The following is a 17,009-nucleotide window of genomic DNA, read 5'->3' as shown; positions in this document are numbered from 1 at the left end:
CCCCCCCCCCCCCACCTTGTGCGCATGCTCGGTTTCAGTGAAATTGATCATACACAAAGTCTCACGCATGCTCAATTTCATTAAAACTGAGCATACACACAGTGGGGGTGGGGGGAGGAGCCAGGGAGGCAGCGTGCTGCTGAACATAGCTGGAGAAAGACTTCTGCTGGTGGGGCTTGGGGACCTTCACCAGTCCAGATATGCGGGGTTGTGGTGGGGACAGAGAAAAGGGGCAAAATGTGCCCTCCTATTTTGGGTTCAGGCCCCCCTAAAATTGAGGTATGGCTGCACGCCTGTCTGTAGCACCACTGTACCGAATACTACTCTGTTATTTTAAGTTCTCTGTTATCTGTATCATTGCTGTGCTGAGAACTACACTGGACACTGCACTATTATTCTCTGAACTCCCTGCACTGAAGTATGTATAGAAACTCCATCACTGAGCTCTGATGCTCAGTGTGAGAAGCTCTTAGAGTGAGGAATGTTGTTGCTTTACAGCGTAATGAGGCTGATGTCGTATCCCTGGATGCTACGCATGTGTACATTGCAGGGTTTTGTGGCTTGGTCCCCGTGGCAGCTGAATACTGGGGTGAGTCCATGAAGCATCAGTAAATATCAAACTGCTGGCACTGATGCAAATACCACAGGTACGTTTAAGCTATGGGGATTCCAACAATATAAAAAAAAAAATTTGAATCTAGGTGCCTAGATTCTGTTATAGAATACTAGTATAACCTGGTATCAACATGCGTACGATTTAGGCTTGCACTTACAGCAGCCAGTGAGCTGGTATAAGTGTGAGAATCTAAATGTGGCAAGGACACACCTAACTTGCAGTGTTGTGTAAGTTAAGTGCATTGGTGGGAGCCTCGCCCAAGACCTGACTATGTGTATAGTCTCCTTGATTATATGCGCTATGCAAGACATTCACATTTTTATAGAACAGCGCTTGGGTGCCCTATTAGCACTTAACACAGGTATGTGCACGCATTCATGTGTCAGTGCTAGTATTCTAAACATTTATGTGCTCACTGTGTGCATAGATATTAGCACCCAGTTTATAAAATAGTCTGTCATATGTGGTATTTGCACCTGCTCTTTTATCTGAGGAAATAATTCAGTAAAAATAATGTGTTTAGATTTGAAAATTTACACTTATGTTCCCTCCTTCCAGACTTAAAAAACCCTGGGAAATTGGAGTAAAGCTGTAAACTAATGTGCATAATTTCACCTACTTTGAGGGTGGGAAACTTTAAAAGAGCTAATATATGGTGTTAATGGTTTAAACATTTATATTCTGCTTTCGTCCAAAGTGAATCACAATAAAAACACACACAATAATAAAAACACAAATATTTATGCAAGTAAAAAAGCATTTTACCCTGTAAATCAGCTATCAGAATTGCTCCCCTTTAAATAAATCTGACAAAGTAAAATGCAGACATGCTGTGTTTTGACTGGCATGATTATAAAAGTAGTTTCTTAACACAAAAACATCACAAACAGAACAAGTAGAGAAGTTCATGCTTTGAGCATGGCACAAAGGCAGGTTTCAGGAAGGGTTAGGGTAGGTATGTGTGTATGTTAGTGGATGATTGGATGGGATGATGAGTGGCAGTGGGCTGAATAAGAGGTTATGAGTAGAGGCTGAATGGATGCATGAATGGATAAGGGGGTATGAGTAGTGTGAGAGCTGACTAAGTGACTGGATCGTTTATCATTTATTTACTATACCGTTACTTCTTGCATAGCAAATCAGAACGGTTTACATCTTTAAAATACAAATAACATACAATAATATTGTAAAAGAAATCCATTTTATGATATGACAGCACTAATAAAAACTTCCATACCAAAGAAGACAAAACAATTAATTGTATCAATCATACACATTACATCAGTTAATTCTATTTCCTTTGGTAATATATATTCCCTGTTCAATAGTTATATTTTATTTCCTTCCTCAGTGGTTCTCTAGATTGACAGCGCTAAATTTCAAAAGCTTTTTCAAAGAAATTAGTTTTCAAAGCCTTACAAAAGAGCGTAAATGATTTTTCTACCCTGATACATTTTGGGAGGGAGTTCCACAGTGATGGTGTTATGGGGTCTTATACGTGGCTGAGGGTGGGGAGACTGAGTGAGTGGCTATCAGAATTATGGGAACATAAGAATAGCCATACTGGGTCAGACCAATGTTCCATCTAGCCCAGTATCTTGTTTCCAACAGTGGCCAGTCCAGGTCACAAGTACTTGGCAGAAACCCATATAGTAGCAACATTCCATGCTACCAATCCCAGGGCAAACAGCAGCTTCTCCATGTCTATCTCAATAGCAAATTATGGACTTTTCCTCTAGGAACTTGTCCAAGCCCATCCTACCTGGGTTAAAAAGAGGTAGAGTTAATGGAAATGAAGCTGAAAAAGTGGCATACAAATGTATGAGTGAATGCAGGGGAGATAATTTGCAATGGCAGAGAGTTTATTTGAATACTGAGAGAATTTGAATGCTAGAGTGGTTTCAGTCAGTCCTTCCCTCCCTTTACCCCATCACCACTCTGCTGCATTTCACTCTGTTTGGCTAGCAAGAGTGGAAACTGTGCTAGCTCTTCGTTCCTGCTGCAGCCACAGCTTGCTGTATTCTGTTGGCAAAGGTGGTAAGTACAATACAGGAAACTAAATAAAACAAAATTTTTTGTTTGCCTGCACATCCCTATTAGGCACCTGATGACGTGAACTCATCCCCTTGAAAGCTCAGACCTCAATAAATCAGATACTCTGAAAGGTGCCACCAGCCAATGTGATGTTTTTAGTGAAATCTTTCAGTGTCATTTGGTAGCTTGGTTGCAAGCTGCTATACTTTTAACTAGGGATGATTATATCAATGTAGTCTTTTATAGACAGAAAGGTCTAGTAGTGATTGATCCATGCCAAGTTCCTAATGTTATGAATCACTGGTGCTTTCTGCATGTTTTATAATCAGAGACAGAGAGTCAGCTGTACTAAGTAATCTTGTGCAGGAGCCTACAGCAGCCAGGCAGCTTATGTTCTACTCATGTTTGACAGGTAAGGAGTGCTTGCTTGACAGTGGAAGGGCAGTGGGTGTGGAGAAGCTGATCCATGTCTCAGAGAAAGGTACAGTGGAATTGGAGGGCACCACATTCTACAACACATGGATAGGGAAACCTGTGAAAAAATATACTGCTAATCTTGTCAGAACAGAAATTCTCCTTCAAGGCTGAAAACCTGCCTTATCAGGGAACCCAATAACTATTACTTTTCCTGCTGTCCCATCCCCACTTTCTAGGGTTACCACCTCACCCAGGTCAGCCCAAAAGGCTATCCAGCAAATTTAAAATTACGCTTTCATGCATGCAGTGGGACAAACCCTGAGCAGTTTCAGCTTATTTGGAGTGACCTGGGTGAAATCATAACTTGTACAGGGTGTGATGCTCCTCAACCTCAATCCATCATTGCAGAAGTAGATGTGGATTTAACTACACATACCACAGTACTCTGGGCCCAAGCTGTATTGAGCCAGTGAGCAAATTCCAGTCACTTCCCGGCTAATGGGTGGGTTGGTGATTGACTTGGCAACAGGAAGCTGTTTGCAGGGTACGAACGCATGTTCTCCGAGGACAAGCAGGCTGCTTGTTCTCACTGATGGGTGACGTCCTCGGCAGCCCCTCCAATCGGAATCTTCCTAGCAAAGACCTTTGCTAGCTCTCGCGCGCCCGCGCGCACCGCGCATGCGCGGCCGTCTTCCCGCCCGAAACCGGCTCGAGCCGGCCAGTCTTCTTTCGTCCGCACTCGGTACGGCTGTGTTTTTTGCCGTGGCGAGCCCCGGAGAGTCGACCTCGCGCGTCCGTTATTTACTCGACGTGTTTTTTCTTCGGAAAAGTTTCTTTTCGTTCGGAAAGTGCTCCGGAAATCCTCTTGGGTTTCGTTTGCCTCTTCCCGTATTTCCAGTTTTTGCCCCGGTAAGTTTTCTTTCGTTGTCGGGGTAGGCCTCTTTTCGGCCTCGGTCGAGATTTTTCTCCCTTAAAGTTTTGGTGCTCCAAATTCGTCATTTCGGATTTTGACTTCGCCGGCGTGATTTTTCCGCCCATGACATCGAAGCCTTCCAGCGGCTTCAAGAAGTGCACCCAGTGCGCCCGGGTAATCTCGCTCACTGATAGGCACTCTTCGTGTCTTCAGTGTCTGGGGGCCGAGCACCGTCCCCAGAACTGTAGTCTGTGTTCCCTCTTACAAAGGCGGACTCAAGTAGCGAGATTGGCCCAGTGGAACGTTTTGTTCTCGGGCTCTTCGTCGGCATCGGCACCGGGGTCATCGTGTGCATCGACGTCATCAGCGTCCAGACCTTCTTCCTTGGCTGCCAGTGCATCGAGTGCATCGAGGCATCGGGCCTCTGCATCGGCGCCGAGACATCGGATAGCTGCATCGACGTCGGTGGTACCGGGACCTCGTCTCCTGATGTCGTCGGACGGTGGTGCATCGTGTGGAGTGCAGGTGAGGGCTGTCCATTCCCCTGCTGGTGGCGGTGAGCCCTCGGGTGGGTCTCCTCCTACCCTGAGGGCTCCTGCGGTACAGCCCCCCCGTGACCGACCTCCTTCGGCCTCGGCCCCGAGGAAGCGACGGCTGGATTCCACGTCCTCCTCGTCGGTGCCGGGGAGCTCCGGTGACATGCTTCGGAAGAAGTCGAAGAAGCATCGACACCGGTCCCCTCCCCGCGTCGGCACCGAGAGCTCTGGGTCGCCGAGGGAGTCGGCACCCAGCAGGCATCGGCACCGAGAGGACCGCTCACCCTCTGTTCAGGAGGTGTCGATGCGCTCCACTCTGGACAGCCCGGAACAGCCTCCACGCCCGGAACAGGTTCTGACGTCGACGCCTGCATCGACCTCCATGCCTTTCTCTGCAGCCGCTCTGAACGAGAGCCTCCGGGCCGTTCTCCCAGAGATTCTGGGAGAGCTGTTGCGCCCTACCCCTCCGGTACCGGCGGTGCTTGCGCCTCCGGTACCGTCGAGCGTGGCGCCGGCTGGCCCATCGCCCGGGGTGAGGTCCCCGACGTCGGTACCGCGTGCGGTGCCGACTGCGGCCACCTCCCAGGAGGGCTCCCCGTCTACGTTGGCGGAGGGAGCTTCGCCGATGCGGGCGAGGGAGTCTACCTCTCGACGCCCCCATCGTGGACGTGGCTCCGCGGAGTCGAGCCGGGCACGGTTGCAGACGCAGGTCCGTGAACTTGTGTCTGACACCGAGGGTGAGGCCTCGTGGGAGGAAGAAGAAGACCCCAGATATTTCTCTGACGAGGAGTCTGAGGGTCTACCTTCTGATCCCACTCCCTCTCCTGAAAGACAGCTTTCTCCTCCCGAGAGTCTGTCTTTTGCTTCCTTTGTCCGGGAGATGTCTACGGCCATCCCCTTCCCGGTGGTTGTGGAGGACGAGCCCAGGGCTGAAATGTTTGAGCTCCTGGACTATCCTTCTCCACCTAAGGAAGCGTCCACTGTTCCCCTGCACCATGTCCTCAAAAAGACATTGCTGGCGAACTGGACCAAGCCTTTAACTAATCCCCACATCCCCAAGAAGATCGAGTCCCAGTACCGGATCCATGGGGACCCAGAGCTGATGCGCACTCAGTTGCCTCACGACTCTGGAGTTGTGGATCTGGCCCTAAAGAAGGCTAAGAGTTCTAGGGAGCATGCTTCGGCGCCCCCGGGCAAAGACTCTAGAACCTTAGACTCCTTTGGGAGGAAGGCCTACCATTCCTCTATGCTCGTGGCCAAAATTCAGTCTTACCAGCTCTACACGAGCATACACATGCGGAATAATGTGCGACAGTTGGCGGGCTTGGTTGATGCTCTTCCCCCTGAGCAAGCCAAGCCTTTTCAGGAGGTGGTCAGGCAGCTGAAGGCGTGCAGAAAATTCCTGGCCAGAGGAGTTTATGACACTTTTGATGTTGCGTCCAGGGCCGCTGCTCAAGGTGTGGTGATGCGCAGGCTCTCATGGCTGCGTGCCGCCGACCTGGAGAATAGAATCCAGCAGCGGATTGCGGACTCGCCTTGCCGTGCGGACAACATTTTTGGAGAAAAAGTTGAGCAGGTGGTAGAGTCTCTCCACCAGCGGGACACCGCATTCGACAAGTTCTCCCGCCGGCAGCCTTCAGCTTCTACCTCTACAGGTAGACGATTTTTCGGGGGAAGGAAGACTGTTCCCTATACTTCTGGTAAGCGTAGGTACAATCCTCCTTCCCGACAGCCTGCGACCCAGGCTAAGCCCCAGCGCGCTCGCTCTCGTCAGCAGCGTGCGCCTCAGCAAGGCCCCGCGGCTCCCCAGCAAAAGCAAGGGGCGAGCTTTTGACTGGCTCCAGCAGAGCATAGCCGACATCCAAGTGTCAGTGTCGGGCGACCTGCCAGTCGGAGGGAGGTTGAAAGCTTTTCACCAAAGGTGGCCTCTCATAACCTCCGATCAGTGGGTTCTGCAAATAGTCCGGCAAGGATACACCCTCAATTTGGCCTCCAAACCTCCAAATTGTCCACCGGGAGCTCAGTCTTACAGCTTCCAGCACAAGCAGGTACTTGCAGAGGAACTCTCCGCCCTTCTCAGCGCCAATGCGGTCGAGCCCGTGCCATTCTATTCCAGGTACTTCCTTGTGGAAAAGAAAACAGGGGGGATGCGTCCCATCCTAGACCTAAGGGCCCTGAACAGATATCTCGTAAAAGAAAAGTTCAGGATGCTTTCCCTGGGCACCCTTCTCCCCATGATTCAGCAAAACGATTGGCTATGCTCTCTGGACTTGAAGGATGCCTACACACACATCCCGATACTGCCAGCTCACAGACAGTATCTGCGATTTCAGTTGGGCACACGCCACTTCCAGTACTGTGTGCTACCCTTTGGGCTCGCCTCTGCGCCCAGGGTGTTCACAAAGTGCCTAGCTGTGGTAGCAGCGGCGCTTCGCAGGCTGGGGGTGCACGTGTTCCCATATCTCGACGATTGGCTGGTGAAGAACACATCCGAGGCAGGAGCCCTGCAGTCCATGCAGATGACTATTCACCTCCTGGAGCTACTGGGGTTTGTGATAAATTACCCAAAGTCCCATCTTCTCCCAGTGCAGAAACTCGAATTCATAGGAGCTCTGCTGGATTCTCGGACGGCTCGTGCCTATCTCCCAGAGGCGCGAGCCAACAACTTGTTGTCCCTCGTCTCGCGGGTGCGAGCGTCCCAGCAGATCACAGCTCGGCAGATGTTGAGATTGCTGGGCCACATGGCCTCCACAGTTCATGTGACTCCCATGGCCCGTCTTCACATGAGATCTGCTCAATGGACCCTAGCCTCCCAGTGGTATCAGGCTGCTGGGGGTCTAGAAGACGTGATCCACCTGTCCACGAGTTTTCTCGAATCCCTGTATTGGTGGACAATCTGGTCCAATTTGACTCTGGGACGTCCTTTCCAAATTCCTCAGCCACAAAAAGTGCTGACAACGGATGCGTCTCTCCTGGGATGGGGAGCTCATGTCGATGGGCTTCACACCCAAGGAAGCTGGTCCCTCCAGGAACGCGGTCTACAGATCAATCTCCTGGAGTTGCGAGCGATCTGGAACGCTCTGAAGGCTTTCAGAGATCGGCTGTCCCATCAAATTATCCAAATTCAGACAGACAACCAGGTTGCCATGTACTATGTCAACAAGCAGGGGGGCACCGGATCTCGCCCCCTGTGTCAGGAAGCCGTCAGCATGTGGCTTTGGGCTCGCCGTCTCGGCATGGTACTCCAAGCCACATATCTGGCAGGCGTAAACAACAGTCTGGCCGACAGACTGAGCCGGATTATGCAACCTCACGATTGGTCGCTCAACTCCAGAGTGGTGCGCCAGATCTTCCAAGCGTGGGGCACCCCCTTGGTGGATCTCTTCGCATCTCGAGTGAACCACAAAGTCCCTCAGTTCTGTTCCAGGCTTCAGGCCCCCGGCAGACTAGCATCGGATGCCTTCCTCCTGGATTGGGGGGAGGGCCTGCTGTATGCTTATCCTCCCATTCCTCTGGTGGGAAAGACTTTGTTGAAACTCAAGCAAGACCGAGGCACCATGATTCTGATTGCTCCTTTTTGGCCGCGTCAGATCTGGTTCCCTCTTCTTCTGGAGTTATCCTCCGAAGAACCGTGGAGATTGGAGTGTTTTCCGACCCTCATCACGCAGGACGAAGGGGCTCTTCTGCATCCCAGCCTCCGGTCCCTGGCTCTCACGGCCTGGATGTTGAGAGCGTAGACTTTGCCTCTTTGGGTCTGTCAGAGGGTGTCTCCCGCGTCTTGCTTGCTTCCAGGAAAGATTCCACTAAGAGGAGCTACTTCTTTCTATGGAGGAGGTTTGTCGTCTGGTGTGACAGCAAGGCCCTAGCTCCTCGCTCTTGTCCTACACAGACCCTGCTTGAATACCTTCTGCACTTGTCTGAGTCTGGTCTCAAGACCAACTCTGTAAGAGTTCACCTTAGCGCAATCAGTGCATACCATTACCATGTGGAAGGTAAGCCGATCTCAGGACAGCCTTTAGTTGTTCGCTTCATGAGAGGTTTGCTTTTGTCAAAGCCCCCTGTCAAGCCTCCTACAGTGTCATGGGATCTCAATGTCGTTCTCACCCAGCTGATGAAACCTCCTTTTGAGCCACTGAATTCCTGCCATCTGAAGTACTTGACCTGGAAGGTCATTTTCTTGGTGGCAGTTACTTCAGCTCGTAGAGTCAGTGAGCTTCAGGCCCTGGTAGCCCAGGCCCCTTACACCAAATTTCATCATAACAGAGTAGTCCTCCGCACTCACCCTAAGTTCTTGCCAAAGGTCGTGTCGGAGTTCCATCTGAACCAGTCAATTGTCTTGCCAACATTCTTTCCCCGTCCTCATTCCTGCCCTGCTGAACGTCAGCTGCACACATTGGACTGCAAGAGAGCATTGGCCTTCTACCTGGAGCGGACACAGCCCCACAGACAGTCCGCCCAATTGTTTGTTTCTTTTGACCCCAATAGGAGGGGAGTGGCTGTAGGGAAACGCACCATATCCAATTGGCTAGCAGATTGCATTTCCTTCACTTACGCCCAGGCGGGGCTGGCTCTTGAGGGTCATGTCACGGCTCATAATGTCAGAGCCATGGCTGCGTCGGTAGCCCACTTGAAGTCAGCCTCCATTGAAGAAATTTGCAAAGCTGCGACGTGGTCATCTGTCCACACATTCACATCTCATTACTGCCTGCAGCAGGATACCCGACGCGACAGTCGGTTCGGGCAGTCAGTTCTTCAGAACCTGTTTGGGCTTTAGGATCCAACTCCACCCCCCGAGGGCCCTGTTTGTTCTGTTCCAGGCTGCACTCTCAGTTAGTTGGTAAATTTTTTAGGTCAATCTCAGTTATGTCCTCGCCGTTGCGAGGCCCAATTGACCATGGTTGTTGTTTTGAGTGAGCCTGGGGGCTAGGGATACCCCATCAGTGAGAACAAGCAGCCTGCTTGTCCTCGGAGAAAGCGAATGCTACATACCTGTAGAAGGTATTCTCCGAGGACAGCAGGCTGATTGTTCTCACAAACCCGCCCGCCTCCCCTTTGGAGTTGTGTCTTCCCTTGAAATGTATTGTCTTGCTACATACTGGACTGGCCGGCTCGAGCCGGTTTCGGGCGGGAAGACGGCCGCGCATGCGCGGTGCGCGCGGGCGCGCGAGAGCTAGCAAAGGTCTTTGCTAGGAAGATTCCGATTGGAGGGGCTGCCGAGGACGTCACCCATCAGTGAGAACAATCAGCCTGCTGTCCTCGGAGAATACCTTCTACAGGTATGTAGCATTCGCTTTTCTGTTTCATGGCTTGTTCTTTGTGCAGGGCTTCCACCTGTGTATTCTGTGGCTGTGACCAAAAAGCTAGCCAAGCATGTGAATATTCATAACCTTGGAGGGCGTCGCTCCTGCCACAGTCATCTTTACAGCCCTGCAGGGTGGCTTCTGTTGTCTAAGCATGTTCTAGGGGATCTGGGAATTGACAACTCCAGCTGTGATATAAATTCAGGTAAGGACACACTGCATTACCATTCTCTATTCCTGCTTCACAAGCCCATCATTGCTGGTAAAGGCTCCTGTTTTGCCTGGATAAAGCTGGCAAAAGCTTTCATCCCTATACCCAGTTTAAGCTGAAGTGGATTCCTTATCTTTAGTCCAAGAAGGCTGGCACAGGTTCCCTATCTGACCTGAAGAAACAGACTCCTTTTACGACTCCCTTCCAGCCTAGCGCAGGCTCTTTCCTCTGTCAGGGAACTTTGGCATAGGCTTCTTATCTTTTGTTCAGGGAAGGTTGGCACAAGCTTCTTTCTGTGGCTCGGAGGAAGGTTGGCATGGGTTCCTTTCTCTTTCTCCTGGAACTGTTTCCACAGGTTATATTCCATGTATAATGCACACAATGGTGGCCATAGGCTGTCTTCCCTTTATCGTTAATAAGATCGCTGTGGTCTTATTTTTTTCTTTTACCTGGGTAAGATACCTTCCAGTTTCCTGGGTAAGGCTGGCACTACCTGACTGCAACTTTCCTTCTCTTGTTTGGTCAGTGAAAATCATGTCAGTTTTTTTTTTTCTGCCCTGGAGTCTATCAGCATTACTTCTGGAAAGGATGCATGCCTGGAGCAGAAGGGAATCTGTGCAAGGTGTGCCTGGGGAAAGAGGAGACTGCCGGGAAAGACAACAGCCGTTGTGTTGCCAACCATGATGAGCGCTACTATGGAAATCTGGGTGCCCTTCGGTAAGTCCAGTAAGATTCCGTTTACAACATAAGGAGACCTGAATGATTAGTTTCTGGCTTGTACGTTCTAAAGAAACTTGTCACAGTGTGACAGGTTCTTCTTTAATTCCTATGAAATTTTATTGTTAAATTTGTCAAAATACAATAGGTAAACAATAGAAAAGCATTATACAGGCATAAAGTTACAATTAGAAAATAGATTGTACATATAACATGTTTAATAAGTAATAAATAGCCATTTAAGAATTGTTTGAAATGTATACAACATTGTGCATAAAGGCATTGATAAGCAGACCCACAAGTTTCACAGCTCTGCCAGATCAGGTGCCCAGAATGACCAGGCGCAAGTCACAGGCTCTTGCTTAGTAACTGCAAAACAACATATAACATCATCCTGTAAGAATAATAATATATATTTTGATTCTATTCACCAATTACCTATAAGGTAATAAGATAAGCATATGTAAGAAAAAGGGGTAATTAAATATTAGATTTGTGGAATTACATTAACCTGCACTGTAAGGTTTAAGGACATGTGCTCAGAACATAAAAGACCATATATTTAACTTTAAAAAAGGTTTATTTACAATACAGGTAATGTAATAATGTTACAAGCGAGAGGCAGTTTTTAAGAATCTTATCACAAGTGGAAATGTGCTTTCAAGTTAACAAGTCTGAATTATAAATTATGCTGGATATAGTAACTCACTTTGATAGAGTCTGGTAGCTGGTTGGAGTGATGAAGGAAATTCTCTCTGCTGAAGAAGTATTTCGTTGTAAAGTTGTGGTTGTTGCCTGGAGAATTCTTGTCAGGGTGTGTGTGAAGTCCAGCAGAGAGAAGCAGGAGGCAGATCCAAAGAGAGACAGATCCCAAAAGAGCTGGGCATTTTATATTTTCTTGCTAGACCCTAGGCCCATGATGGCGAACCTATGACACGCGTGTCAGTACTGACACGCTTAGCCATTTTCGGTGACACGCGGCCGCATGTGGCCGCATACAGAGAAGCAGCGGCGTTCCCCGGGGCGGATCGCCGATGCGTCCCCCCCCCAGGTGCAGCGCGACCCCCCCCCCCCCCCCCCGGCGAAATCCCCCCCCCCCCCCGGTGCATGTGTACCCGCTGGGGGGGTGCCGTGTGCGCTCCTATTGGCTCCCTCCGAGTCCTCCGCTTGTTCCCTCCCTGCTGCTCCCTCTGCCCCGGCTCCTGCACGGCCGTTAGGGGATCTTTGACCTCACTTCCGGCTGGCGGAGCAGAGAGCAGCGGAATGCCGTGGGGGACGCATCTCTGGGGGCCCTGTGATCGCCATTACCACATAACCACAGCAACCATCATCCAATCTACTGTTCTGGGGTGTCGTGGATTTCTAATTGACCATCATTGCTGAGATACGTGAGGGGGAGGCTGGGAGAGGCGAGGGCATGTGCTATGGGTGCCGTTTCCCGCCATTAGAAATAGCGGCAGCCATCTTAATTTACATAAGGTGGTCAGTTAGGCTAGTTAACCCCTAATTGCCTGCAGGGCTAACAGGCTATCTATAATTCTATCTTCTGTCACTGCCCCCCTGATGGAGAACCCAAAAAATAAAAAAACAAGGTTAAGTAAAGGAAGTGGTAGTAGCAGTAGCCGACCCTTTCAAGAGACATGGACCGAGATGTATGGCATTATAGAAAAAAATGGCAGATCATTTTGCGTTCTATGTACTGAAACGGTAGTAAGCAGAACTTGGAATATAAATAGACATTTTGAAACTAATCATTCCCAGCTCTTGAAAAAAAGTGAGGATGAAAGGAAGGAATACATTTCCAGGCAGCTACACTTTTATAAGAGCCAATCTAAGTCCATCCTTAAATTTGTAAAAGGTTCTACAAATTTAACATCTGCAAGTTTGAGCATTGCTCACTCCATAGCTCAGCATGGAAAAGCACTCAGTGAGGGAGAATTTATTAAAGAAACTCTCCTAAGATGTGCACCAGTTCTATTTCACGATATGCAGAATAAAGATGCAATTATTAAGAGAATATCTGAGTTACCAGGAAATTTGGAGTGCCTGGATCTGATTACCAGACACTTTTAGCACCCTGAAAAATATAGCAATGGCTTTACTCACAATTTTTCCCTCTACGTAGTTTTGTGAAACCTTATTCTCAGCGTTAAATAATATCAAAACCAACAAAAGAAACAGATTGAAAGATGAAGTTAGTAGTGCTTGCTTGGGCTTGAAGTGTACAAAATACCAACCTTCAATTGAAGATTTAGCCAATGAAATTCAGCAACAAAAAAGTCACTAATAGGCAGATTAGTTAAAGAATTCCCCCTCCCCCTCACTTATCTTAGTTCACGGCACCCCACACAAGTTAAATAATATCAAGACCAACAAAAGAAACCGACTGACAGATGAACAAAGAAGTCACTAAGCAGGTAAGTTAAATAAATAGGTTTTGGTTTATTAAATACAGTTATATATTACAATTATACATTTTTGTTATTTAAACTATAAATATCGCAAAATTATGGTTTTTTTCTCGAAGTGACACACCACCCGAGTTATGCTCGTTTTTTTGGCAAATTTTGACACACCAAGCTCAAAAGGTTGCCCATCACTGCCCTAGGCTGAAGTCAGGAGGGGTGTACTTGATCCAATTAAAACTCAGGAATAGCTGAAAACTGGGTTCATCTAGTTTTGAGATGGGGCATGGTAACTGGTCCCATGTTTAATGACATCATAAGACTTCCTCTCTGGACATCTGTGGCAGATACATATCCATAAGGCATCTGACAGGATTACCAGAGTCTGTCTGAGGGGCTTCTTTTGTCAGATTAGATAGCTAGATTGGTTTTTCAGTTTGAGTCCTTGTCTGAGAGTTTCTGTGTTTACTGTCCATCTTCAGATTTTTGTTGTTTGGAAATGTGTTGATGGACTTAGGTATATACACCCAGCTAGCTTGACAGTAGTTTTCCAGGGGGAAGGGGAATGTGAAATGAAAGCCAGACCAGTTTATCTGATTCTGTCCCAATAAGTCTTTAAAGCTGTATTTTTATATTGGTATCTGATCCAGCAAAATCAATAACTCATATCATGCTACAATCCTATTGTAAAGAAAGACAGATTCTTAAAAGGGAAATTTGAGCTCTATTGCAGACGATCAGCATTTTTGTTGGTCACCAGTTCATTAGACAGACTTTTCAAGTCTGGGAACAGGGAGAGGTAAGCCTGTGTCTTTGCAGTTCTGATTGGATAAAATTGGGGGATATGAGCTCAGGGTGGGATGAGGGGCTTTCAACTCTGCAACCTGAATGTGTTTTGGGCAGGTAGGAGAGAGATTTCTTGTGTGCTGGCTGGACAAACCTATGTCAGCTTTTGAAGTGCCAGCTAAGTTGGACACTTAGGGGGTCTTTTACTAAAGCTTAGCTCGAGTTATCTGCAGCAGGGCCCATTTTATTCCCATGGGCCATGCTGCAGATAATTTGAGTTAAGCTTTAGTAAAAGACCTCCTTAGAGCTTGAAATGAGTGTTAGGTGTCTAACTTCCTTCCCTCAACCTCACCCTGCACCCAATTAATGCCCATTTTTTAGGCTCCTCAATTAAGCACAAAGGAAGAGAAACTTTAAATTAGGTAGATCTAAGTCCCGAACTCCTTGCCTGCAGAAATGTTCATGGCTTAATACGTTTGTGGAATTTATCAATGGAATGTAAATGAGCTTCTGGCTTCTCTGCCTCCATATGTGAATTTTGTAAGGATTATTTATTTTGCATTAAACAATGACTAGGAACTTTTCTTGCTCCCAGCTGTCACAACACATGTAATATCCTTTGGGGGGGGGGGGGGACCCTTTTATGCAGCAGTGACAGCAGCAGTTTAAAATTAAAGGGCCCATCCCTCCCATAAGGAGCCTTTGATCCTTGGTAACCTAATAGCTCAACCCCTTATTTCCCAGCCCAGACTTGGTGCTTCTATGGTACAAAAAAGGACTGATGGACCCTCCTGTGAAGAAACCTCAAGCCCTGGTAGTCTGGTGGCCCAATCCTCAGACCCATTCCCTATTCAAAACATAAATGTTAAAATAAACCCCCTGCCATTGAAACCACACACCTTAAAACTCAAAACTTGAAGACTGACCTTGCTCCCATCTCCTTTGGAATTCTCGGTGGTGGAGACAGGAGCAATCCCCACTGACTCCTGCCCTAGCAGCTGCTGCCATTTCTTGCCGGCGATCTATTTTGGCAGCGGCGCAACAGCTGGCCGGAACCGTATTATCGAAAAAGATGGCCGGCCATCTTTTTTTTCAATAATACGGTTTAGCCCGGCCAAATGCCAGAGTTCGCCGGGTTTCAGATGGCCGGTTTTGTTTTTCAGCGATAATGGAAAAAAATGCCGGCGATCTCAAACCCGGCGAAATCCAAGGCATTTGGTCGTGGGAGGAGCCAGCATTTGTCCCCCTCACATGCCAGGGCACCCTAGGGGGCACTTCTAAAAATGTTTAAAAAATACAAAAAAAGCTCCCATGTGCATAGCTCCCTTACCTTGGGTGTTGAGACACCCAAATCCCCCCCCCCCCCAAAACCCACTTCCCACACCTCTACTCCATTACCATAGCCCTTATGGCTGAAGGGGGGCACTTACATGTGGGTACAGTGGGTGTTGGGGGGTTTGGATGGCTCAACACTTAGCACCACAAGTGTAACAGGTGGGGGGGGGGGGCATGGACCTGGGTCTGCCTGCCTGAAGTGCACTGCACCCATTAAAAACTGCTCCAGGGACTTGCATACTGCTGTCAGGGACCTGGGTATGACATTTGAGGCTGGCATAGAGGCTGGCAAAAAAAGTGCTTTATTTTTTTCATGTGGGAGGGGGTTGGTGACCACTGGGGGACTACGGGGAGGTCATCCCCCATTCCCTCCAGTGGTCATCTGGTCAGTTGGGGCACCTTTTTGAGGCTTGGTCGTGAAAATAAAAGCACCAAGTAAACCCGGCAAAATACTGCTTAATGCCGCTTTTTTTTCCATTATCCGCGAAAGCTGGCCATGTGATAGCCACGCCCATGCCCGTCCATGTCCCGCCTTTGCTTCGCCGGCGACACGCCCCTTTGAACTTTTGCCGGCGAGGCGGCGACGGGAAAGCTGCGATGCTGTCAAAAAAGCAGCTTTCAATTATACCAATTTTGCCGCTTTTGAGAGATCGCCAGCTATCTCCCGATTTATGTTGAGAAATGGCCGGCGATCACTTTCGAAAATAAGCCCGATAGTAACATAGTAGACGACGGCAGAAAAAGACCTGCATTGTCCATCCAGTCAGCCCAACAAGATAAACTCATATGTGCTACTTTTTGTGTATACCTTACCTTGATTTGTATCTGTCATTTTCAGGGCACAGACCGTAGAAGTCTGCCCAGCACTAGCCCCACCTACTAACCACCAGCCCTGCCTCCCACCACTGGTTCCGCCACCCAATCTCGGCTAAGCTTCTGAGGATCCTTTCCTTCCGAACAGGATTCCTTTATGTTTATCCCATGCAAGTCTAAGTGCTTTGAAAATGAACCCCTATAGGTCTTTATCTGCCATCATTTAGAAGTCTACTATGATCTCTTGTAAATTACTTGTCTCCTTGGACTGTGGATCTGGCCTCGATATTTACTGGTTCCTTTTCTTTTGCAGGTGTCTGGTTGGAGATCCTGATGGAAAGAGCTTGGGTGATGTGGCCTTTATGGAACACTATTCCCTTCTGCATAACATCAAAAGTATGGAATCCATCCTGTTCTGCTCTTTCTCAACATGGTTGCTCTTCAGTTGATTTATTTTGGTGGCTGTAGATTAGATAGCTAATTTCTTGAGAATTTTTCTGGGCAGCTGCACATGCTGATGGCCTCACTGTGTTTGCTGTTATCTCTCTGCACCATACGCTGAATGTACAGAATGCTGGTGTGGTCTCTGTTCCCTCCTTTCATCAAAACATTTTCTGATGGGATGAAACATGCTTTCACTGTTACAGCAGCACCTGTTTCACATAAAAAAATCCATTTATGCTGTCACCCAGATCACTAGCAGGAGAGGGTAAAAAATTACTCAGATTAGTGAAAGCTGAGTTTTGCAGAAACTGTTTTTGGGCCAGAATGGCTTCCCCGTTGGGCTTCCCTGTCTCCATCTGCTCTAATGGTTTCTCTGCAGGGCTTCCCTGTCACTGCCTGTGACAGGGCTTCCTCATCATCACCTGCTCTGAGGGTTTCCCACAGGACTTCCCCATCACTGGCTGCTCTAATGGTTCCCCCTG

At 48.3% G+C, this 17,009-nt stretch overlaps 1 protein-coding gene across 7 annotated transcripts in view; it reads left to right on the top strand.

The window, feature by feature from the left end:
* Positions 1 to 17,009, top strand: part of LOC115479594 (saxiphilin-like) — a 93,844-nt gene that overhangs the window by 63,639 nt on the left and 13,196 nt on the right. For all 7 annotated transcript variants that reach the window (XM_030217597.1, XM_030217594.1, XM_030217593.1 and 4 more), the window contains 5 exons: positions 499 to 589; positions 3,063 to 3,131; positions 9,839 to 10,021; positions 10,591 to 10,744; positions 16,397 to 16,479. In XM_030217597.1, the coding sequence (XP_030073457.1) occupies positions 499 to 589; positions 3,063 to 3,131; positions 9,839 to 10,021; positions 10,591 to 10,744; positions 16,397 to 16,479 (580 nt within the window). The remainder of the gene's footprint in view (positions 1 to 498; positions 590 to 3,062; positions 3,132 to 9,838; positions 10,022 to 10,590; positions 10,745 to 16,396; positions 16,480 to 17,009) is intronic.

The sequence above is a fragment of the Microcaecilia unicolor genome, chromosome 11 (assembly GCF_901765095.1).
Source record: "Microcaecilia unicolor chromosome 11, aMicUni1.1, whole genome shotgun sequence".
Lineage (NCBI taxonomy): Eukaryota > Metazoa > Chordata > Amphibia > Gymnophiona > Siphonopidae > Microcaecilia > Microcaecilia unicolor.
Note: the sequence above shows the minus strand (reverse complement) of the source record. Positions and strands in the feature narration are given on the sequence as shown.